At 37.1% G+C, this 26,044-nt stretch overlaps 3 protein-coding genes across 4 annotated transcripts in view; 1 reads left to right on the top strand and 2 right to left on the bottom strand.

Moving 5' to 3' along the window:
- Positions 1-26,044, bottom strand: part of LOC134826619 (ubiquitin conjugation factor E4 A-like) — a 101,940-nt gene that overhangs the window by 66,234 nt on the left and 9,662 nt on the right. The window lies entirely within an intron of this gene.
- Positions 191-24,881, bottom strand: LOC134826623 (uncharacterized). The gene is made up of 5 exons (XM_063839079.1): positions 24,865-24,881; positions 1,849-1,914; positions 1,553-1,682; positions 643-717; positions 191-440 (listed from the first exon to the last, which is right to left on the bottom strand). Exons 2-5 carry the CDS (start codon positions 1,908-1,910, stop codon positions 375-377), a joined length of 333 nt encoding a protein of 110 aa, XP_063695149.1. The 5' UTR covers positions 1,911-1,914; positions 24,865-24,881; the 3' UTR covers positions 191-374.
- The window catches only part of LOC134826621 (uncharacterized), a 20,337-nt gene continuing 13,898 nt past the window's right edge, over positions 19,606-26,044 (top strand). For both annotated transcript variants that reach the window (XM_063839077.1, XM_063839076.1), the window contains exons 1-7: positions 19,606-19,695; positions 20,009-20,076; positions 20,390-20,463; positions 24,632-24,670; positions 24,919-24,973; positions 25,083-25,139; positions 25,384-25,504. In XM_063839077.1, the coding sequence (XP_063695147.1) occupies positions 19,618-19,695; positions 20,009-20,076; positions 20,390-20,463; positions 24,632-24,670; positions 24,919-24,973; positions 25,083-25,139; positions 25,384-25,504 (492 nt within the window). In that variant the 5' untranslated portion in view covers positions 19,606-19,617. The remainder of the gene's footprint in view (positions 19,696-20,008; positions 20,077-20,389; positions 20,464-24,631; positions 24,671-24,918; positions 24,974-25,082; positions 25,140-25,383; positions 25,505-26,044) is intronic.

The following is a 26,044-nucleotide window of genomic DNA, read 5'->3' as shown; positions in this document are numbered from 1 at the left end:
CTGCTGCTTGAGACATAGCTACGGCAAACAACAGATTAATGTAACTAAATACATGTATTATATATATAATAAAGTTAGCTTATAGAATGAAATATAAAATTGATAATTAATTAGTGGAAGAAATTGCATTGGTTTCCTAGGACCTACATGACTGATTTTCTTTAAAAAAGCAATAAAATGAGACAAAAAGTATATAATATAAGTAAAACTAATAAATTAGATTCAACAGTAGCAAATTCTTGTTTAAATTGCTCGTCACAGGAAAAATAAACTAAACCCAAAAATAAAATGGCCCAATCTGACAAATATGCAGATCCCTAGAACTAGAGGGGAAAATACAGAAATTATGGACTCTAGCAGCAGTCTGTAAAACTTCATCGAGTTTCAATACTTCTCAAGTGCTTCTTCTTGATCTTCTTTAGCTTCTTCGTATTTGTTATCTGATTGGTAGAAAATAAAATAAGATGATAGTGCCTTCGTATTCTAAAATAATCAATACGGTCAAATACCGGCGGATAAAATAAAAAGCTAAAAAGCCATATATTATAATCAGAATAATATATTTATTAATGTATTTAAGTGAGTATAGAACTACAAAGGAATATAGAATCAAAAAGTAAATAGCACGCATAGTTTTCTTACCTTCTGAACAATTTCCTGTTTCCTTTCATTTTCTGCTCGCCTTGTTCTGTTCTCAGCAATTCTTGCATTCTTTGCCTAAAACAATGCAATGGTAATATTATAAGAAAAGCAAATATCGTTTCCATTCGATGCATTTTGAAATTTCCATAATCATAAGCCCGGTTAGGGATTCGATATTAAAAAGTTTATAGTAAAATATAAGGCTCATAGAATCCCGATAAAACAGGAATTGGACCGTCGAAATTGACAGCAAGGAAGGTTTAAACATTTTGAATATAAACGTTGAAAATTTGTCTAAAGCTTCGACTTGATCATATTGTCGAATTGCAATATTCCCAAGATTGATGTCATGTATCTTAAAACTATCACTTAAGCAGGATACATCATGACTCTAGAAATATACTAAGAGTACAATAACATGCATGGTGTAAGCAATGCTGATGAATCTAACCAGAATCTAGTCAATTATTAGATCATTAAACCGATATTAAGAAATACATCGACATTGAAAAATACAGCGAAATGTTGAAGTACTACAAAATCAAACTTTCTGAGAAATCACGACTATTTAGACTGCAAACCATTTATAATGGCATTATAGGTTACTCTTCGATTAATATAATTGGCGAAGATTAAGATGTAAAACATTCCAAAAGCTTCCAGAACAATCTGGAGTGATAGCCAACAGTTTTAGTGTGTCTATAAAACTTTCTATTGGCCTTGGACCCATGCCAGTCAGCAAAAGATGGCTGACTGTTCATGCTATTTTGAAAAATGCAAGTACACACTACATCACTAGGACCATGATTTTCAATGGGTTTTGGCAAATATTGATAATTCTGGTTAGCTTAATTGATTATACCTACAATTATAGTTAACTTTAAAAACGAAGGAGATTCGCAAAACTTACCTCACTCTCGGCAACTCTGTCTGATTGAATCTTATTAAGAATCGCTTGTACATTCTTCTTCTGGTCTTTTAATTGCATCTTAGTTCCAAAGGTTGAGGTAGACTGCTTGTCCTTTGCCAGAGAAGAAAATCTAAATAATTTACATATTATATTATGCTTTCAGTAACACAAGTGCATTGCTATGAAAATGTGCGAAACATAAACTTCAGTGTTTCATGTTCCACAGTGGGCAGCTGAAGTGCATAATATATAGTACACATGTTTAAAACAATAGCCTGGGTTACTGAGGTTATTACCTGCACTCTTTCTTCTGCTTCCATGCTCGCCCAGAAACTGGCTTGGAACTGTGCTTCACCATACCTTAAACCATACAAATTAAATAATTTGAGATATTTAAAAATGTTGCATAATGATACTTTAGATCAAATCTTAACCAACCAACTGAGAAATTGCTTCTTGAGGATAAAGAATTGGATGTCACAGTACTACCTGCAACTGAATGATTCTAAAACACAACTCATAGTCTTTGGACCTATTATAGTGCTCATTGAGATAGAACTCCATGGGGTTGAGATTAAGATCATTGTTAACAGTCTAGTCGTGGCATGTTTAGATTACTGTAACGGTTTATACTATTGGTGAGAAGCTTTTGCATCAGCTCCAGTTTTTTTAGAATGCTGCTGCAAAAGCTGTCACTGGTAAATATAAACATGACCATCTTGATGATGAACTGATAAAGCTTCACTGGTTAGATGTTAAGAAAAGGATTGTCTTCAAATCTTACTACTATCTCAAAAGGCCCCCGCCCCCAGCCCTGAAAATGCGCCCCCCAGTTGGTGCCCCCTCCCCTTTTGATGCCCCTCCCTTAAGTTGAGCAAATTAGATGATTTTAAGAATACGCCGGTAGAATCTCTAAAAAAGTGTGTTTCTAGAGCAAAACATGCAGTTTTGATAGTACCTCAGTTCAGTTTTTCAAAATTGTCCCACATTCAAACGACGCAGATCCCCCCCCCCCCCCCCCCCCTGCACAGTGGGGTCAGTGGGGGCCCTTTGTTACGCCACTGCCCCTTACACAGCACATTCGGTAATCGCTGATTGTGCCAATGATATTACAGTGTTGGATAATACCTAGGACGGGTGGCAGAAATCCACTGACCTCATCGATCAATATAGCTCTTATGCTTCAAGATCAACACCAGTAAGGCACAATATATGATAGATGGTTGTTAGTAAATGTGCGTCCCATCGACCCTAAACCAAGAGAGACAATGTGGAACTGACAGCAGAGGTTATTAACTTTTCGTATCTGGGTGCTTATAGGTATGGTACCATGGTTTAAGACCTTGGTATCCATCAATTACCTGCCGAAACGGTGGGTTGGGAGTCCCCCCTAGAATCATTTCGTCCATAAAATTTAACACAACATAAAAACTGCAAATTAAAAATTTAGGAGACTGGACACCTTAAAACTCGTCTTCTGAGAAAAAACAAAAGGATACATCATTCAGTTCGAGATGCTGGGCTGTTTGTCTTCCTCTGATTCCCCTAAGGCATCAGTGCATTAAGTGTGCTTCGTATAACTAACCTGAATCGTGTTCTGATGTGATTTTCGATCTGACTCTTAGCTTCTTTTTTGTGGTAGGCTATCATTTCAAAGATACGATCTACGAACACAGTGCAATTCCAGATAGCATATGAACGTTTGAGGGCTTCAAAAGCTGTCTGCTCGAAAATTTCGTTTTTTCACTCATTAGGCCTTAGCAACACCAAAGTAGTTCAACAGAAGGTATGATCCCAGAAGGCTCTACATCCAATCTACACTGTCGATAGCCGAGCTTTCCAAGCAGCCAGGTAGAAGCTTTCTGATCAATGTTGTAGCTGTTCTGTTCTATACTATTGCCAACATAAAGATTACACAGTTCTGCAATTTTGCATGGATGTAATGATTCCATAGCTACTCCTTAGACTATTTGACATTTCTATATTCAGCATTTCTATAAACTGTATTTTCCTGGCAAACTTGATGTATGTATCATGTATGATATATGTAGCATCTGTTTCTAGTGGCAAAGAGACATTTTTTGCATTTATAATTTTAAAGTTTAAACAACATATACATTCAATTAAATCAAGTGTTGCAATAAGGAAAGCACAATACACAGGTAACAGAAATTGTCCATTGCTACCAATGTTATATGAAATATCAACAATGCAATCAAATTTATGCACATATACTCCATCGTAATGCTCTAACTAATTCGCTCGCCCAAAGATTATCACGTGACTTTGGTTTTTATGGTTTTGTAGCTGAACAAAGTTTTACATAAACCCTAATCCTTGATTCACGATTTCAATCCTTTGCAGCTCGGTGAGGCCCAGTGGTACATCTCGCCGATCTACCGAGAAGATGTGCGGCGCGGCCCAGTAGTGCATCGCACTACAACCCTAATCCCAACCCTAACCCTAACCCTAACCATTTATCATAACCACGACGCTATCCATAACCCTAACCACTACCCTAACCACTACCCTAACCCAAGCCCTTGACATGATCGATTCATATGAATCGAACTCGTGTTTATGTTTTACTAGCCTGTCACGTAACCAAAATAGTTTTTGCCCACCACTCTTCACCCCCCCCCCCCCCCCCCCATGACGTATAAATATGTGATATGGTTAAAAATGTTTATTCTATTTATACGTCATGGGGGGGTGATTTATTGCTTTAAAATTAAATACTCACCAGAGCCCTCTCGCTTGCAGTAGCGCGCGACCGCCGAAGGCAGTACGCATAGACACATGGCTATGTGAAGGTGATATGGAATCAGCGTCCAAAAATACAACAATCTAAATTATTTTCATATCCTCAGGGCTTTTTCGCAAGATTTTTAAAAATTTGGGCGAGCGATTTAGTGGGAGCGGGTAAAACAATGCAAAGCCAAACGCTCAAATTCAAAAGTTGCTCTATCCAGAACCCTTGCGCTTGCAGTAGCGCGCGCCCGCCTCACGGCGGTAAAAAGGGCTCTAGCCATGAACCCACCCAACGATTTTGGCACCACTCTACAGTGGTGCCGAAATTTCCCGCGCTTTTGTCCTCATATGCTACGTTTGTAGCCTTTCAGACATTGATTGCATAAACGAGGTGTCGTACGTCACCTCAAGATCAGGTGACAGGAGGCTGACCATACCCGAACCTAATTGATCATTGATTGGGTCTGAGGTCACCTAATTATGAGCTTATGAGGTCACGTGACTATGACGTCACCAGACCTTGTCCTCCGTTTCCCGCTCATTGGACCAGGTGAGCTTGCATGCTTGTGAATGTAGGTGTAAGTACAGCTGTACTGTAGTTTATACCTAATTAACCCTTATACACTGTCACTATGCACGATAGAAACCTGAAAAGTGGTTACTGCATACTGGAGGGAGAAGTGCCAAGACTACCTGTGCTACATAGACGCTGTTGTCAGCACTGCGCACGCGCGCACGAACCTTCCCATCGGGGTTCATGGATAGGTGCTTTTCTTGACTTGCGAAACAAGCGCGCCCGAAGTGGCGCGAAAGCACATGGTTAGGTGAAATTCAAAAGCATTAAATGTTATTAATATTGCAAATATGCTTGACCATTGTTAATGGTCTGGCCCGGCGCTCTAGCCGCTAATTCGTAGCATGGCACTTGCCATCGAAAAAAAAGCGGCGCGCTACTTCGAAGAAATTTAGACGAGTAACATCCGTTAACAAATATGCTTGTAGCGCAATGCACTACTGGGTCGCGCGCGCGCATCCAATAATGCTTCTCGCAACCACAGATTAAAATCGGCGAGATGCGAAGGATTGACATCGTGAATCAACAAATATGCATGATCGGCCGTTTCTATTTTCACACAAGAATTACAAAATACAAAATTACATAATCTTATTTTGTTAACATACTACAAAACATAAATATAATTAATTCATTGAGTTCAAGTTATAAACTGTCAAAGATAAAAACGCGCATTTAATGGTAAAGCTTGCGACTAATAAAGTCATATTTATATTTCGAAACGGATTTTATTCCTTGTTTATCATACTTTTACTGGGCCGCGCTCAGCCTGTCATTCCGCCAAATCTTTATCTATTATGTTAATGAACATAATAGCCTGGGGTCCTCAGGTAATCATACTTTGGATGAAGCAAAAAACATTTGCCCCACGTTGAAGGCCCACCGCGCACAATTGCGCGGCTGTAAGAGTATCGCGCATGGCTTTCGCCCACTAAGTGAAATAAAAATGGGGGTTACGACGTGATTAAAAACATGTCTTTTTATAATTGTACTTGTCCGTATAGTAAAAGCATTTACTATAAAGCGCACACCTTTTAATTTTAGTAACACACTCAGCAGTTCACAGTTACTGAGCGGCGCTCAGCAGCTGTCATTCCGCTGAATCTCTATTCGGTATGTTTATGTTTATGTATATTTTATGAAAAATTGTAGCCTGCATGGGGTCCCTAAGTAAACTTTAGCTGGGTCAGGTTTGCTGGAATGTCATTTAATTAATTTAAACGTTATAAAGATAAAAATAATCCAAACTACATAACAGGACATAGCATTTTTTATTAAATGATCAGTAAGCCATAATCAAAATTTCTAAAATCAGCACTCTCTTCAAGGCCTATCTACAAAAATAACTGATACATGATAGCATGCAATACTTGTCATACGTTGTATGACCCGCCGCGCACCTCGTGCGCGGCTCCCCTGTATCCCCTATATCGTCACTATAGTGAAGCGACAGTGGGGGTCACCACGTGATACAAAGCAATACCTGATCGATGATGAACAGGGTTTTTGTTGCAAGACTGGATATCCTTAGCATCCTCCACACGTTAAACCTTGATACCTGCATCTTTTGGGGCTGTTATGGCAGGAGATGAAGTTACCTGGGGACCTCAGGCAGTGGCGTAACGAAGGGCCCCGCTGACCCCGCTGTGCAGGGGGGCGCCGTCTTAGTGCTTAGGGGGGCGCCAAATCGTCGTTTGAATGTGGGACAATTTCGAAAACTTAACTAAAGTACTAGCAAAACTGCGCGTTTTGCTCTAGATACACACTTTTTTAGAGATTTTTACCGGCGTATCCTTTAAAATCACCTAATTTGTTCAATTTTAGGGAGGGGCACCAAAAGGGGAGGGGCGCCAACAGGGGGGCGCCTTTTCGGCAGGGGGGGGCGCCAACAGGCAACGTTACGCCACTGACCTCAGGCTATCATGTTTAATCTCATAGAGATTCGGCGAATGACAGTCTGAGCGCGGCCCAGTAAGAGATGAAGCAGTCAAGCAGATGATGAAGCAAATGACATGACAGGAGATGGATCAGATGATGAAGATGATTTCATAAATGCAGGAGGTGAAGCATATGATGAAAATGATGCCATAGATGCAGTAAATGATGAAGCAAATGACATGGCGTGAGATGATAGCAAATGACATAATATAAGACGAAGAGAATGAAATGGCAGAGCTCTACTTTGGAAATCCTTTAGTTGATGCGAGAGCCAAAATAACGTTTGTGCCGGTGGTAAGATCTAATATTGTTTTAATATTCAATTCCTTTCAATTCACGTTACTCGATTTTTTTTAAATGAAGATTTTGCCTGAAAATTTTGAATGATTGGATCCAGACGGTGCCGACAGTTTGGATCCAATCAAGGATTGGGGGTTCCAATTTTATTTTGCTTCATTTGGAGCACCCAAAAAGGCAACATTGGGATGAGGCAGAATTGGAACCCCCCCCTGGCCCTACAAATGTCAAATCAAGTATGCACCAAGTGTAATGTGGTAAGCTGGTTACAGCAGGGTATTAGCGTAGTAGACCCTGGTCATTAGGAAAGTTCGCACGAGATGGACCACGTTTTTCCCAATTTAACTTTAGAAGATTGTCACAGGAGGAACTTTTAAGATAGGCATATGATACTTTTTGTTTTACTAAATTTTGTTTTACTATTTGACATGTCTATAGTTCAACTAATTGAGTTTCGATTAATACAATTTTTAAACCCAAAATACATGAGATGGATGCTCTAGGTCGAAGGCCGGTTCAGCCGACCCCTTTTTTCCTTTTAATGGAGGGTAAAGTGAGGCTAACAGATCTTTTCTAATTTTTTCCATCGCCTAAAAAGGCAATAGATGGTTAGAAGTGGTAGGATTTGAGAATGGGTATAGTGGGTATAGGTTTTTCGTCGTGTCACAAAGCAAAACATGCATTAACCTCCGCAAACACGTGCTCCTTTACAAATTATCACTTGATGGGCGCGCGCGCATTTTACAATGCTTTTATGTCAAGGTGTACTCTATACCAAGAATCGAGCTAATACATCGTGTATGTCGTGCATGTATATCTCTTTTCGCTATTATACATTTTGATTCGCATTGATATTTGTCGTTTAAGCTTTCGTTAACTTCATGCGATACAAACTTCTCATTTTGTTGTGGGTGCTTGGTGCAACCCGATATTAGTAATCCGTTATGTTGTTGTATAAATTATGATGTTATGACTATCATGTTGAACATGATTGCCAAATGCCAATAGATTGATTCATTATATTTAGACGAAATGAACGATACATTTTATTATGATTCACATTGTATTAACTACCACAGATTTGATTGGGTGACATCTGTCCGACAGTCGAATTACCGGTTTCGGACAAGAGTCGCTGTCAGATAGGAGTCGTTTTTGGCGACATCTGTCCAACTTTCGGATCACATTTGCAATTTCGGATCACGTTCGTATTTCACAAGCTCACGTGTAATCTTGTGACGTTGCTCCCACAGTCCTAATATAATGCTGATTTGATCCATTGAGATCTGATCCATCGATACGTGATTGACTATTTGAGGACAGGATCATGCTAGCCGTACACTAACAAGCTGTAACAAGCTGCCAATCACATCACAGCCTACATTACACACAGGAGAACGGTATGGAGATCAGTTATTTATATAACATTTAAACTATTGTCCAATTTTTGACATCAAATGAAAATAAACTATGGTAGAGTTCAGCTCAGGTCATATCTCAGTTCAGATCATGTCTCTAATTGGAAAATGGAAATGTGTCGTATTGCAATTAGATCACAATTTCGGACAGATGTCTTTTTTTTCTGGTAACATATTGAGTCGGACAAGAGTCGCTGTCGGACAGATGTCCTTTTAACTGCATCATGCATATCACCGCACAGGCTGCGCTACGGTGTCCGGTCGTTTAACTTTCGATTCAAATAATTGACAACGGCAACCCCTCCATTTTGTTCTCTGTAACGCCCCAAAGAAATTTGGTAATTTAACCAATATGAAACGATTGTTAATTGTAATTAATTACGGGCGATGGAAATCTAGCGTCCGCTAACCGGCGCAATTCTTGTTGAATTATGTTTGAACAAAAACATCCTTTAAACTATCCTTTGCCCTGGTATACATTATATGGATACTTTAGGTCGATTGTAGACTCCACCTACCCTTTCTGTCTTTTGATGGAGGGTAAGATAAGGCTAACTATCAAGGTTTTGTTCATTTCTTGTTCTACTGCTTCTTCGGACTAGCCCTTCAAATTGTTTCTGTCTAACCTGTATTCATGAATAGTCGACGATCATATACTAACCTGACGTGAGTTTTGAGAGGTGAGATTGAGGCTAACTCCTGTCACACTTATTATAATATTTAATAAGTGATAGTTTTAAATTTGAATGCTTTTATTTACTGTAAAAATTAATTTTCGTTAGGCATGACAACAATCGAAATTTGGATGCAGCAACTCAAATTTACCATCAAGAATCCATGAAATGAATAAAAATATAATGCTCTACAACAACTTGGTACAGGACATGATAAAGAACTGTTTTCCTAATATTTGGTTTCAGGGTATGTATGGTTTTTTAGATAACAATAAGCTATTATCGGTTAAGTTCACTAGGGGTAACGACACGATTCACTTAGGAAGTAGAGGTTTAGCTAAGTTTGTAAGCCACATGAAAAACTGTGTGTTTCTGAAGGAAAAGGTGTCTAGGGAGTCAGCACAGAGGGTTGGATCCACTGGTCCAACCTAACCGACACATAACTATGATAATGAAATTAATTAAGGAGGTCTGTGAGCCATGCTCAAGGCCCATCAACATTGGGCAGCCCCTACTGGAATGTGAAGCCTGTCGGACAGCTATTCATACTAAATTTTTAAAGCAGCAGGTTTCTGCCCCACCAATGGTCTATGGGTATGTAAGGTTTGTTCACTGAACGTGATACCACGCTACAACCCCTTCTCTGGGATGATTAGTGATGGTGGTGATAAATTCTACGATGATGAAGGTGGATGTGATGACGAAACTATTCAAAAAATTTCGAATGTTCTAGACCAATGTCAGAGCTACTCTACAACTGATCTTAATAGGGTAGTCAGGGAGCTTCAAAACTCATGTAATCCTTCATCCACACACTCAAAATTCACATCCTACTTTGTCAACTTAGATGGTAACAAAACCAACTTCGATTGTCTTAATGTTGAACTCAAACGGATTGAACTAAATTTCTCTGTAATTGGTATCGCTGAAACAAACACAGATGAACCTCTTAAAGAACTATACAGAATACCGCAATACAACAGTTTTTATCAGGTCACTCAGGAGAACAAGCTGAAAGGGACTGGTGTTGCCCTGTATGTAGCAAATCACCTTAATGCAGAAGTCATAGAAAATCTTGGCTACTGCACGCCTGATATTGAATCAATCTTTGTTAAGATCACTCAATCATCCAGCAAGCTCACACTCATCTCAGGGGTCATCTATCGCCCTCCTAATGGTGACATTCATAATTTCCTTAAGTCATTTGATCACATATGTAAACTCCTTCCTAAATCTGGTGTACGTATAATGGGGGACTTTAATGTTGACCTTCTTAAAGTGAATGGTGATGCTGGTCATGGCAACTATACTCTTTTTGAAGAATGCTTATTTAGAAATGGTTTCGCTCCCGTTATTTCGATACCTACACATGAGAGACCAAATTGCAAACCATCTTGTATTGACAACATCCTCACGAATGACCCTGGTAACTGTGTTCTCTCAGGTTGTATAACAGATAGAATTGGTGACCATGCTCCAACATTTGAATTCACTGACATCGAATTTGAGGTTGGTCCAAAAAGTGAAAAACATGTCCAGTACTACGACTTCAGTAATGCCAACCTTAATAAATTCCTAACCCTACTGAACACTGACCTCTCAAAGCTCCACACTTCTCATGAATTCTCGGATTTTACTAAATTATTTGATCGTGTACTTGATGCAACATGCAAACTTGTAAAGCCAAAAACTACTAAACGGAATCCTATCAATAACCCCTGGATAACAGATAGTATCTCAGCAGCCGTTGAAAAAAAACATGAATTAAAAGATAACTGGATTACATCTAAAACTAAGGCAAACCCTGATGGAGACCATGTTCTCGAACAAACCTTCAAAGTATACCGAAGGATCCTCAAATCTGTAATTAACTCTGCAAAAAATACTTACTCTTGCAACCAAATCATAGAAAATAAGCACGACCGTAAGAAGACATGGCAGATCATTAATGAACTTAGAGGGAAGTGTAAAAAAACTATAAAACCCTCATTTATAATCGACAACAGAAAAATAACAGATAGAAGGGTTATTGCAAACGAGTTCAACAAATACTTTAACTCAATTGCCTCCACTCTAAATGAATCAATAGCTGACCTGCCTATACAGGCTTCTGAATTTTCAACATTTGAAGACTACCTCCTGCCATCCAACAATAACTCTATATTCCTATCTGACTGTTCACATACTGAGCTCATGGAAATAATTTCCAAGTTGGAAAATGGCAAATCTAGTGATATTCCGATCCGTATAATCAAAAAGTCAGCTCATTTAATCTGCCCTGTTTTAGCCCAACATTTCAACAAACTCATGATGAGCGGGGTATTTCCTGATGTTTTGAAAGTTGGGAAAGTTACTCCCATATTTAAGAAAGGAAACCAAGAGGATGTAGGAAACTACAGACCTGTCTCTACACTGCCTATATTTGGTAAGATATTTGAAAAAGTGATATACAGCCGTATCTACAGTTTCGCTCTGTCACAAAATATCCTTGATGAAAACCAATTTGGCTTCCGCAAGTCCCATTCTACTAGCCATGCTGTTAACTACTCTGTTAGGATTATTGAAGATAGCATAAAAAAACGAAACCATGTTCTAGGAATATTTATAGATTTGAGTAAAGCATTTGATACAATCGACCATAGTACACTCCTAACAAAACTAGATAGGTATGGAATAGCTACTTATCAAATAGAACACAGTATACAGAAGTCCTTAATGAAAAATCCGAAAACCTTATCATTAAATATGGAGTTCCACAAGGCTCTGTTTTGGGACCGCTCCTTTTTCTTCTATACATAAATGATATTGCCAATTCCTCGGATTTAGGAACTTTCATACTATTTGCTGACGACACCAACATTTTTATTGATGGAAAAACTGTAGAAGAAGCTTATGAGAAAGGCAACAAATTGCTAAGCTGTATAAAAAAGTATATGATCCTTAACAAACTTCACATCAACATGTCAAAGTGCTGTTATATGCATTTTAAACCAAAGGCTAGTAAACCAGTAGAATTGCCAGATTCGCTTCAACTCCATATTGATGGCTTTCCAATTAAAAAAACCAAAGCAACTAAGTTTCTTGGAGTTGTTATTGACGAACAGCTTTCCTGGGGGCCTCATATAACAGCACTTAAACGAAAGTTAAACTATGCCTCTGCCACCTTAAATAGAATTAGGGACTCTGTACCAAAGGAACTCCATAAAGACCTCTACCACACACTATTTGAATCCCACCTCACATATTGTATCTCAGTTTGGGGTGATGCAGCACTCTTTAGGACAGCAAGTATCTGGCTGTCTCAGAAGCACTGTGTACGGGTCCTCTTTGGTGATAAAGAGGCATACCTAAACAAGTTCCTTACATGTGCAAGAACAAGAGAGTTTGACAGCCAGGCACTTGACCATACATTCTTCCAACTAGAGCACTGTAAACCACTTTTCAAGCAACAAAACATCCTGGCTTTCAAAAATTTATATACATATCACACATTTATGGAAGTTTTTAAAATACTAAAACTAAGGTGCCCAGCATCACTGCAACAGCATTATCAGTCATCTTCTAGAAAGGAAACCACTATCATTTCACAACTCCCATCTAATGACTTTATATCAAGATCCACCAAAATTTGGAACACAATTGCACCTAAACTTAAGCTCTTTGACTACTCCTACAAGATTAGCCTTGCTAAAAGTCGCCTGAAAAAGGCACTTCTAAAGCTGCAACATGCTTATAATGATTCGGCATGGACCACAAGCGATTATGACATAATGCAGCTGTCATTTGAAAACAATCCCCTTCATCAAATTTAATCCAGTGATCTCGGCCCACAGGCTCCTCCTATTAAACAATTTTGATTTTTGTAAATGTGTGCTGACTCCACCACCTATGTATTTAACCTAATATTTAGTGTATTACAGGTAGAAATTGACTTAGGTAGGTATTTTTCTCTTAGGTAGATATTAAGAATTTGGATAATTTCTTAATTGTATGACTATTTCCATTACTGAGACGTTTTTAATACTTAATTTAGGAGGGTTTTTGAAATTTTTATAGGACTGGTTCACAGAGTGAACAGATTCCAGATTTATATATTTTTAAACTGATATTTAATAAATGATTAAAAGAACAAATTTTAAAGTTGCCATTAGATCCAAAAATACACCCATTATGCTCACTTAAAAACAACTCTAAATCATTAGGCTGTCACTCTATTAATGCACCACACCGCTACCTCCACTGCACTAATAGTTATACAATAAATTCTACAATCCTAATTTTGTGTCGTGATGGAGACCGGTGTTCATACAAAACATTTACTAGGTTGCCGTTTGGTGTGAGCAATAGCGAACAGCACGCACACTCCTTTTCCCCGTCAACCTATATCTAATCTATTTAAAGAGTGACAACCATACTGCACATTGAATTAGGATTCCGTTAAATATCAAATTGATTTATTGTAAACTTGTTTAATCTGTAATAAATGGCATAAAATTGAAATTTTTGTTTAACTGAAATTTTTGTTTAACTGAAATCAACCTCTCAGAATTATAAACAAGGATTAAAACGTATATCATCATTCACCACCCTAATTTCCCGGCTCTTTCTCTGCTTCATGTGTCTCTAATGCCTGCAGAGTGCAGATGTTCTGGATCTTCCGTTATGACTAGCCTCAATTGTGGGGTTAGTGGACAGCCCTCTCTTTCCTCCTGGTCTGCTTGAAATCGATTTAGCCATCAACTGTAGTGTCTAAGGGACACATTTTCACAGTCCCAATCCAGCTCTGACTCAGAATAGGGATCTTCTGCTGATTCGTCATCTGATGTCGTTTCCATCATTTCATTTCCTTCCTCAACTTCATTTTCTTCATCTAACTGCTGCTGCTCAGCAACTACTTGACAGCTGACACAGTGACGTTTGTCTGCGTAGTGTATCTGTTAGCCTCAATTTTGCCTCAAGGAGGGAAGGTTCAAGGTAGCCTCAATCCAACCTCACATAAGTTTCGATAAAGTCTCAATAACCTTCGGGCTACAATTAAAAATTTTTAGTGGGTCTATAATATGTTTCTGTACATTAAAGTTAAAATGCGGTCGAATTATTTATGAGCCTCATTTTGGCCTCCTTCAAGTTGACTCGGAGATTTCTGAAATGTTGAGCTTGAAGAGGATGAATCAATCTTTATTGTTGATATATTAGATAGTCACAATACCGAACCTACTCGAAAATATACACAAAAGTATACTTGTTAGCCTCATTTCACCCTCTCAAAAGGTGGTTAGCCTCATTTTCACCTCGAATATTTGAAGCTCAGATACCGATTAAATATAATCACTATGGATTATACTATACTTGCAACTTGGATATCATGGACGTAACATGAGAAATTTCATTTTTTAAAGTGATGCGGCTAATTCATTAGCCTCAATTGTCCCTCGCAGTTCAATCACTCCTACTGAGTCTCGTGAGTAAGCTAGGAGGTCGCCGGACATCTCATTTTGTTTATAGAACCCGTCCCCAATCTCGTATCGGGAAATGACTAAACTCAGGTCTGAGTGTGAATACGGGTGGTACCTGCAAGAGTGTTCATTAAGCATTTAGAGTTCTGTAAAACTGCAGTTACAATTGTGCTTAGTGCTAGAGTATTTTTAATATATACGATTGGTATCAGATATATATATAAAATTGGTAACATCTCATTTTAAAGCTGTATTGATTTTTTATACGCATACCAAAAATCAAATGCGTTACTAAAACAGAAATGGAATTACAGAAGTTTTAAATTTGTTTGCCAAAAGACGAACTTTTAGGGGTGTTTCTAATGACCAGGGTCAGTAATCTTTTTAGGATATTGTAGTTTCGTGAATAAAAAACCGTTGGATTCGAGCGTAAGATTTTGTAATACTGATAGTTGGATAATATCCGGTTGGAAGAGACAAGGACAAATGAAACAGGAAGTTAGGAATGTAGGCAAATTTTCGGCGTTAACGCCATCTTCAGGCTAAAATTGGTACAAATGTTAGTATACAATTATAATATATATACTACATAATATATGGACACGTTCATTTGAGTTTGAGGATATTGGTAAACAAAAATAATAGCGTTTTTGACGATAGTGGCTTAATTTTGACATCTATTAACCTAGCACGTTCAGAAGTTCTGAACATTAGCCGCGTAACCCATACTCCCATATGCACTGCTCAGAAAGAAAATCTATTGTTGTTAGGCACTATAATGGTTCAAATGTCACATTTTGTGTGACTTAGTTAACTGCAGTTGTCTAATTATCATTCCTTGGTCTGGAACATAGTAGATTAGGTCAATCTAACAATTATGATACAACATTGGTTAAAGGGCACGGATCGAACGGTTACAAGGCAATATTCAGGTAACTTTGTCACACTCAGAATACCATACCTCTATTCTACTGTGAGGTGTCCTCAAAACCCTTTTTACTCATTATTTGATGGTTGATCTACCAAGTACGGAGTACCAATCATAGCCTTAAAATATGTTGCTTTGAATAGTAAGCTAATACATGCACTTGGTTATTGGGAAATGAGGTTAATTCTGTCACAATATATGGAATTTAAAATTTTGGGCGAATTATTTATATCTGATTTTGGTTTGAAAGGCGGGAAAACTTTACATGATGACAATGTAGTTGATGCAAGTTAAGATCAGTTGATGTGAACATGTCTTGCCCCTATTTTGAAGATCTATATATTCTATAACTCTATTAGAATTTAACATTCTTTCAGAAAAAATTGGTAGAATATTGTCCAGAACATCAGAGCTCAAGTTTAACAATTTTGGGTTAAATTTGTCAAAGTCACTAAAAATGTGACAAAATTAACTTTTCCTGCCCCAACAATTTCAAGATAGTGTGTAAAAATTAGCATAGGCTGCCTTATTACCTAAATAAATCAATCCAAACTACAAAAAAATATATGTTAATGTGATGACGATTACCTAACTGTAATAATAACTGATGTGACAAAGTAAACATGTCTTGCCCCTATTTTGAAGATCTATAACTGTATTAGAATTCAACATTCTTTCAGAAACGATTGGTAGAATATTGTCCAGAACATCAGAGCTCGAGTTTAACAATTTCAGGTTAAATTTGTCAAAGTCACTAAAAATGTGACAAAATTAACTTTTCCTGCCCCAACAATTTCAAGACAGTGTGTAAAAATTAGCATAGGCTGCTTTATTACCTAAATAAATCAATCCAAACTACAAAAAAATATATGTTAATGTGATGACGATTACCTAACTGTAATAATAACTGATGTGACAAAGTAAACATGTCTTGCCCCTATTTTGAAGATCTATAACTGTATTAGAATTCAAAATTCTTTCAGAAACGATTGGTAGAATATTGTCCAGAACATCAGAGCTCGAGTTTAACAATTTCAGGTTAAATTTGTCAAAGTCACTAAAAATGTGACAAAATTAACTTTTCCTGCCCCAACAATTTCAAGACAGTGTGTAAAAATTAGCATAGGCTGCTTTATTACCTAAATAAATCAATCCAAACTACAAAAAAATATATTTTAATGTGATGACGATTACCTAACTCTAATAATAACTGATGTGACAAAGTAAACATGTCTTGCCCCTATTTTGAAGATCTATAACTGTATTAGAATTCAACATTCTTTCAGAAACGATTGTTAGAATGTTGTCCAGAACATCAGAGCTCAAGTTTAACAATTTTAGATTAATTTGTCAAAGACACTGAACATGTGACAAAATTAACTTTTCCTGCCCCAACAATATCAAGATAGTGTGTTAAAATTGGCATAGGAATTAGGATGCTTTATTGCCTATATTTATTGATCCATACTACGAAAAAGATCGGTTAATCTGATAACGATTACCTAACTCTTATAATAACTGATGTGACAAAGTAAACATGTCTTGCCCCTATTTTGAAGAACTATACCTCTATTAGAATACTATGTAATTTTATCATCAAAAAAATGTCGATAAACTAGTTATTTTGCCAGCAAGGAGCTGACAGAGTTATGATAATTTTTTTGTGACGAAATTACCCTATTTTTGACCATGTTGTGGTAGATTAATTGTGACACTGTTAACATATTACCACACGTTAATGATTTATGTGACTGGTGCATGGTACTAGCAGTGTTGTTTGATCCATAGTACGTAATACAAAGGGTTTAAGCTGGTATATCATTATTTGTTCAATTTCACACATGTTCAGATATCATCAAGATTATGTGACAAAGTAAACTTGTCTGTGCCTTCTGTGTTTTAATTCCTTGCGACTATATGATATAATAACAATTCCTAGCACTTCCAGGCCATTAACTAAACCTACACTACTCAGCATTGCTTATCAGGGTTCCCTAAACATTGTTCACATATTTTCTTAAATGTGTGACAGAGTAAACCTGAGTGCACCATCTAACGAAAAAAGTCGTCAAATATGTAGGTAATGGTCATATGTACACATCCAATCAACTGGACACTCAAAATTTTGGTCAAAAACGGCAGCAAGGGGTCCATATTTACTCTGTCACATGTTTATAGTGTGACAATGTAACCATTTCCGTGCCGGCCGTATTTAAGCGATATCTTATCACCTGATTAAGATATCGTTATGTGACAAAGTTAGCCTAGAGGATGAGACGATTATCCTAACCATCAAGGGTTTGTGTAATTTCATAGTGTGACAAAGTCAACTACACTGTGCCTTTTAATAGGGTCACTTATATTTACAAATATCCTCAAACTCAAATGAACGTGTCCATATATATACTACTACTAGTTTAAATGCTAAATTAAAATTACACACACTAAATACAGATACATCAACTGGTATTATATATATTACATAAAATGGTGATGTGCACACATTTTACACTCTGTCCAAGTACATGGGGGTCGTGTGCACACACACAGATATTATCCAACTATCAGTATTTCAATCATGAGACTAATAAACAATGAACTACAACATCATTTGGTAAGATTTTGAGTGTAAGGTTAGCATAAGTTATCGATGGTTTTGCGAAGTAAGACACGTGTTAGTCGGGTGCATTAGTTTAAGGATAGTTATTGGATAGACTGCGCCGCGTGGTACCACGTGGTTCGCCATGTGGTACCACGTGACGCAATGCAGTAGATGGTCGCTGGCCCTGTTAGAAGCAGTTCTTCGAGTAGCAAGTTTAGGTTCCGTGTTATAAAGTTTACCGCTACTCGAGAATACTCAAACGTGGCCCGATCAGCTACGAGTTTTAGTTGTTCGTCGAAGTTTTATATAATATTTACCTTCGAGATTTATTGGTCGACTCATCTGCTTCCTTTGTACATCACTAACTTAGAATTCAAATTATAGCCATTCGATCGAGATGAAAGTATTACAGCACTTAATTGCGTGTAAGAGTTGGCGATACTCGATTTATCGTATTTTTAATCCTGTTACAGCACTGACTGCTTGTGAAGGTTTGTGGTTCCATTATTGTACGATACTAATTATCGTACCTTCGTAATTGATATGACACATTATACGATACTACACTATCGTATCTTCCTATTTACTAATTATACGATACTGAATATCGTATCTACCGCGTTGAACTAGTGTACGATACTGTTTACCGTGCGTTATTGTGATTATTTGTCGCTGTACGGCTGAGTGAGTGCAGTGTGTATTGTGAGAGTACTTGTGAGCAGGCAGAGTTTATCACAGGTACGCCCTTGTAGGACTAGTCTGGTTGGCCGCCTCTATTTTACACTATACCACCCCAGTTCCTGTTGTGGAAACACTGCTTCCTAACCATATAAAAATGTTAAATCAAATACCACCACAGTTCCTTTTGTTGGAACTTGGAACACTGCTTCCTGGCACTTTTATTTGGTATCCTTCATCGAGAATCTCGCCATAGTTCTAATTCAAAATCAAAATGAATAAAACGTTTCTCAGCTTCATACTTCATAGATGTGTTTTAATATTAACATTAGTATAAGAGATTGTCAGTGATCTACAGGACAATACATTTAATTTTACACGATCATTCGATCAAGTAAACCAAAAATTTAATGCGGGTACTTTAAAAGGAGTTTTAATAGTCATTAGCCGTGCGATGTTTAATGAAGATCAAAATATAATATTTAATATGATAGCACTCTAAACTTGCCTCATATAGTTTATATTGAAATGTGCTTTGAAAATTTAATCAAAATTTCAACTAAAGCTCTACTCTAGCTGTAAACTAAGTGCAATTAGAAATTATACAGAAAAAAGATTAAAAAGGATATTAGAAAATATGATGTATCCTTATTCTACCGCTCCTGACAAATGTTAAATCAAGTAATACAGTAAATGAATGCTGGCACTTGGTAATTTATTTGTCTAACATTCAAATTTTTAGCAAAATCATGAAAACTCGAAAGAGAAACAAAAGAACATCCTCTCTAGATGCACCAAAGAATACAACGTCAGAGCAATCATCGAGGGTAAGTAACTGCATTATATCCTTGTCCGAGCTACTTCATAAAAAGTCGACTGTAAGCCTTCCTTACGGTGGCTTTCACAACACGTCCCTACGTCCTGTTGCTGGAGAGAAAGACTTCCAAACTATAGACCATATTCATATTAAAGTTTAAACATAGATATTGGCAACAGACTTGGAGTCTTGAAGCTCTGTTATCACCGCCCTTGGTGAAACCCCGTCGGGTTAAAGAAGAGAGACAGGGACTTCCAGGGGCGGTCGTGGCCTGATCACGATTTATGACCATCAATTATCTATTAATCATCTTTTTCCCTCAGCCAGATTCTCTGTCACTATCGATGTCTGCGATGGACAAGGTGCCTCATACAACCCACCTCAAAAAAGGGTAACCACATTTCTGAATTTGTTTAAAGCAACATTTTTATGCGAAAATATTTCGTGCAAATTATACCATAAACCTTGTGTAGCTGTTTAGTTCGTTTTCACAAGTAAACTGGTAAACCACTGAGTGTAGCGATTAATAGCACTATCCTGTACTTGCAACAAATTACTCACATTTACTATTAACAAATTTCTGGGAAGTTTGGGGCTTAGATGAGACTAAGGCAAAGATAATAGCTTTGGCAACGAAACTATTTGCAACTATAGCTGTATAAAAACTTAAATGATTACTCGAACATAACATAATATTCTTGCAGGAAAAAAATAAGACTAGTGCCAAGAGTATATCTGGATATTATCAAACTTAACTCTCAATCGCTCCTTGTTACTGGTGAGTTATGAGTTTTATTCTTCACGTCAACTAATAATTTAGCTTTGATGGCCGTTGTTGGCCATATCTTGGGAGAAGGTACGAAGATCAACTTAATAATTGGAATAGTATAATATCATGTAATTACTAAAACACATACGTATGTTCATGGTGAATGGTATATAATACCTATACTATATTTAAACTTGACGAAATCCCCAACTGCTAAAAACACTTTTTTTAAATTTTTTAAGAGAGGCTGGGCCTGGTTAGCCCACGAGAGGATAGCATATGGATGCTTTGCCTACCTCTGGGGTATAGCAGTCCTGTGGGAGGATGCCAATGGAATCAAGATGTGTTATCAAGGATGATGGTAAGTGTTGTAAAAACACTTAAAATTGGCTAAAACACTTTGGCCGTGATTGATATTTTGTTCATGCAGTTAAAGTAAAGTCCAGGGAATACTTAAAACTTTGTCGTCATCGTCATTCGTGAAAATACTTTTTACAAAATGGAGCTTGATGATGAAGAGAAATTAGAACATGACTGATCTTAAATTTCCTCGAATAAAGCTCTCAACTAGCGAATTTCTAGTATTGAATACTTTGCACTTTTCTAACATCTAGTGTTTTGATAGAAACGGCCGTATTCGGAAATAAATGACTCAGTTAATGTCAGAGGCTCACCAAGTATTAGAGGCTTCACGAAAATTGGAGGTTCAGCAATAATGGGCCCTTCATTGCTGCCGATTTGTGTTGAAATCGATACATGGTTCTTATTAGTCGGCTGACCAGATGGTAAAGTCGATTTTGTGCTTGAGCTGTTAGAAAATGCAGACAAATCTGGGGTAACTGCCGTCCACTCCATTTCAGAAAATTTGTAACGCTTTCCTTTGTTATGTACCCGCTGATGGCGCAGTAAGTTTTGTTTATAACGTGTACCGTAGGAGCATTCAGAACATTTATAAGGCTTTTCCCCGGTATGAATCTGCCGATGGGGAACTAAGTTATGTTTATGGCATGTACTGAAGGAACATTCAGGACATTTATAAGGCTTTTCTCCGGTATGAATCCGCTGATGAGCAATTAAGTTAGCTTTAAAACATGTACTGTAGAAGCATTCGTAACATTTATACAGTTTTTCACTGGCATTACTCGGCTTATCGGTGTATAAAGCCGATTTGGTGCTTGCGCTACAAGAACTTTTAGAGGATTTTAAACGCGTATGAGTTTTTTCCATCCACTCAGCTTTGGAAACAACAATTTGGCTGAGTTTTGAATTGGAGTTTGTTAATGCACTCTGTAAAGATATTTGGTCTTTATTCATGTCTCCAGCTATCATAGAGCGTTGGAATGAATCTTGGTTGGGATACTGCATTTGAAATTGAGAAGTAAGATCATACACTTCCGATTTAACATAAAGATCATCTTCCTCCTCCTTGAATTCGGCCTTGATTAATTCTGGTGGTATCCTATCTTCCTCCATTTTCATCTCATCTTTGATCGCTAAAAAATTTAGCGGCTCCATTGTTTCTGAAAATTAAACGACCATTTAAAATCGAGTTAGTGAAATCGGCAATAATATGTGAGCGATCCCGAAAACATTGTCAACATAGTTAAAAACAAACTGGAATGCACGGCAAAACAAAGTTTCACGACCAATTTTATTTCAATCAATTACAGTGTCAACTTTATCTGTTAATGTCTACACAATATAATGGAGGGGTTCGTAGTCCCCCAGCATAGAAAACCAACATAGAAAACCAACATAGCAAACCATTTGTTAATGTCCCGATTATCCTATTATACATACATATTCTAACCTCTTCGAAACGCGATCAAGTGTGTAAATAAGAAAATATTATTGAATAATGATCGGTTACTAGGGATGAGTTGAGAGTGTTCACCCACTATTAAACAAAATACATCGTGTATTGTTATTTTGTCGATGTTTAGGCTACATGCCTTTGTAGTTGGTCATAAACGAACTTTTAAATAAGTGTTCACAAAGCTGCAACACATAATGGTTAGAAAATCTATACAATATAACTAGGAATATCTTGAAAAGTACCTATACAAATTACAAACTAAATTGAAAATGTATATAATATACACTTTTCTGGGGATTTACTGAGAATAAGTAATAAGAATCGCTAGATTACTGTCATGATAATTCTTATTATTTATCATTTTATGGTCTGTCCGACCAAGGAACAAAACTATTTTTGAGTTTCAATTCTATAATCTATAAGTATAATGTTGCTGTAGTAAGCTAGGTATGTACAATACTGATATACTGACGCCTAACTTAATCATACTACTATTAAGTTACACGTTTACAATAACTTAACTACTTTATTTCTGGTCTTGTGGCTGCTATAATTCAAATCTTAATTTGGGCTGTGACTAACTGTTGTCTAGCCTAACGGAACAGAACCCTGTAACCCAGCTACAAAAGAGGGTATTAATGTGTGGTTCTATACTTTCTATTGGACATAGTCGACCATGCTCACTGCTCAACAGCTCAATGCTGTATGTGACCACTGACCGATGTGTTAACCATTTTAACCAGTTGTATTTTTGTCTATGAGCACAGTTTTTCAAGCCTATCTACCTTTTCTGATTTAATAATAGACCACTCAGGAATTCATGAACAGCTGCAATAAATTTTAGTGGTTGCCATGGAAACAGATCAAATAACTTACCACCCTAATGACCGTGATTGTATCTAAATCAAATTTCAGACCAGTATTTATTCTATTTAATCAGTCGAGTCATTGGAAGATTGGAACTTTCAGAGGTTTCGGCAAAAAGGTCGCATGTGTTGGAGGTGTAGTTATTACAAACAATCACATTACTAATCGAAATTTTAGGATTATATATCTCAAATTCAAGTGACACCAAAAACCTTTATCTCTCTTGCTGTCATAGGTTTTCCAGATAAGTTCTGGTCACGCGTGCACAATTAGGTAACCTGCTACTAGCAGGATCTGCTAGTATTGAACAAGTATTATTAGTTTACAGACACAGACACTATTGAAATTTAAGAAGTGAAATTAAGCGTCTCAAATACAAATACTACACTTCTGCACCCATGTTAGCAGTATAATAACTGATGAGTGCATCTGGTTCTAACTCATGTTACCCGGTATTCCACCATTACCACTAATTAGAGCTCTGAGACAAGGCTTTAGATAACTTTGATTTAAGAAATTATATGGTTTGAATAGAGAGACTGTTTGGAACTGGTTGATAACGAACATTAAACACACAAATCTTTCAAAACTTTTTAGCAAGCTAACACGTGTCGTCTGAAAGTGTCGTCTGAAAGTGTCGTCTGAAAGTGTCGTCTGAAAGTGTCGTCTGAAAGTGTCGTCTGAAAGTGTCGTCTGAAAGTTTCGTCTGAAAGTGTCGTCTGAAAGTGTCGTCTGAAAGTGTCGTCTGAAAGTGTCGTCTGAAAGATCGAACCTCAAATTTATTCTCGAACATTCTCAACACTTAGTCTAAAGTTTATTTCATCAAAGCTTTCTTTGGGAATAGAACTTTGAGTACCTCAATCGTGTCTTGTGCCATCCTCAGTTACCTTGTAAAATGGTCATTGAAGAAAAATTGATTCAAAACAGTGAAATTTGGGTCGCGGAAAGCTGAAAATCGAATAATATGTCCAACCGGTAGGACATATTCAAAATTTTCATTGCATCAAAGTTTTCTCCGGATATACAGGTTGCAGTACCTTGATGGCGACTTGTGTCACTCTCACCGACCTCTCTGAGGCTTCTTAAGTCTACAGATAACCATTCTTAAGTCTACAGGTAACCATTATGTACAAGTAAGAGTCATCAACTGGAAAGTGCTGGGTGATGTTTGTTGGCTTTATACCGAATTGGTATGGCGATTACAATTTTTGTAAATAAAATCCCAGTCCCGGTCTTAATCCTTGTTCCGGGTCTGTAAAGAAATGAGCGATCGAGCTCGTGAAAGAACTGCAACGGTGGTTCATTCAAATACTCTACATACTTCAAATACTTTGTCTAGTGCTATCAATATATTAAAATTCTAATAATATATTAGTATTCGTGTCTTATTCTTCCATATTCAACAGTCAACACCTACCTAGAAATAAGACATAGGGAATACTGCTCACAGCTGTCGTAATAAATATAATATAAGTAATGATGATTTAATTTCAGTTAAAGCTGCGCGGCATCTTTATGACGGAAATGGAACAGGTGAGTAACATATCTGAGATCACATTTTTATTATCTAATACATTTAAATTTCCTTTTTGATAATGGAGGATCCTTAATAATATGATGTATTAATGCTTTTCATACTAAGTTACAACAAAGTCTTCATGTTATGTATCCTGGGTTTGGACAGGATATTACCCGCTTAAAATATTTCCATCGCGTTACATAATACTCAATAAATGTAATAGATATTGTAGTGTTGTAATTAGTTTAAAACCAATCTTCAGGTGTAGACTCGTATGTAAGGGTTCACATTACTGGGCAACCTCCTGAAGCTGACTGGTAGGAGTAATTTACAGATTTTAATCAACTTCTTGCCTCAAGTTAATTTTGATCTAACCTTTAGATATAGTAATTTTGTCTCAAAAACTTAAAATAACTTAATTTTCAGGGTCACTTACACTAGGATAAACGATGCAAATCCTGTCTATAACGAGCCCTTTAACATGTTAGTCTCCTTTTGTACATTTCTTATTATTGTACACTACTTTAATTGTAGCTACCATTTCACAGCATAAAATGTACAAAATAGGATGTATCGTATTTTTAATGGCGTGACATGTTTAAGATAAGGGTAAAGGCTAGATAAGAAGATACGAGATAAGATAAGAGATTTGACTTTCGTTCTATAGCTCTGCAATTGCCACTATTAGCTGTGTTATTTATACAGAAAACTGAAATTTCATCCTCAGTGACATTCTGGAAACATTACTGCTAGCACATCTGCAAGTTTCCATCTGGAGTGTGAATAAAGATAAAAGTCATCAATGTATGGGCTGCATGTCCTTCCCCTTTCATATGATCAATGTTATGGTGAGTAAAGGTCGTTTTAGTGCTTCGTGGTTATCTAATCAGATTCAGAGTGCAGTCAGGAGCACAACAACAGATGATGATGCAACATACATAGAATCTGAGTTATTACAAACGTTGTACATATAGTTGGTTGATGGTTCTCATAAGGTTGCTTTCTTGTTTGACCCAGAAACTGCGCGCGCGGATTTAAATTGTTATTATGCTATGAAAAGTGCCCTATCGTTCATTCAGTGCGATTTTTAAAAGATTTATTTTGGCCGTTCAGTCCTGTATCTGACTGAAAAGCCGCACAATGTTTTGAATATACGAGGTTTGTGATGTTATTTGGGTTAATTGGGGTCTATAGATCAAAAAAAATGTGGGTAGACAAAAACGTATGTGTCCACCAGGTCTGTGGCCACGCCCTTTTATATGATCGTGGGAAAATCTTACCTTTTCCTATAATATAAATTCATATTTGCAAAAACATTGCTTCCGTTTTTGGGAATTTTGACGCTAAATTGTAAATATGGGCGTGGTTATCTTATCTGGGAGTGATCT

The sequence above is a fragment of the Bolinopsis microptera genome, chromosome 2, assembly GCF_026151205.1.
Source record: "Bolinopsis microptera isolate Bmic1 chromosome 2, MBARI_Bmic_1.0, whole genome shotgun sequence".
Taxonomy (NCBI): domain Eukaryota; kingdom Metazoa; phylum Ctenophora; class Tentaculata; order Lobata; family Bolinopsidae; genus Bolinopsis; species Bolinopsis microptera.
The sequence above is the reverse complement of the archived record's forward strand: the minus strand, read 5'-3'. Positions and strand labels throughout refer to the sequence as shown.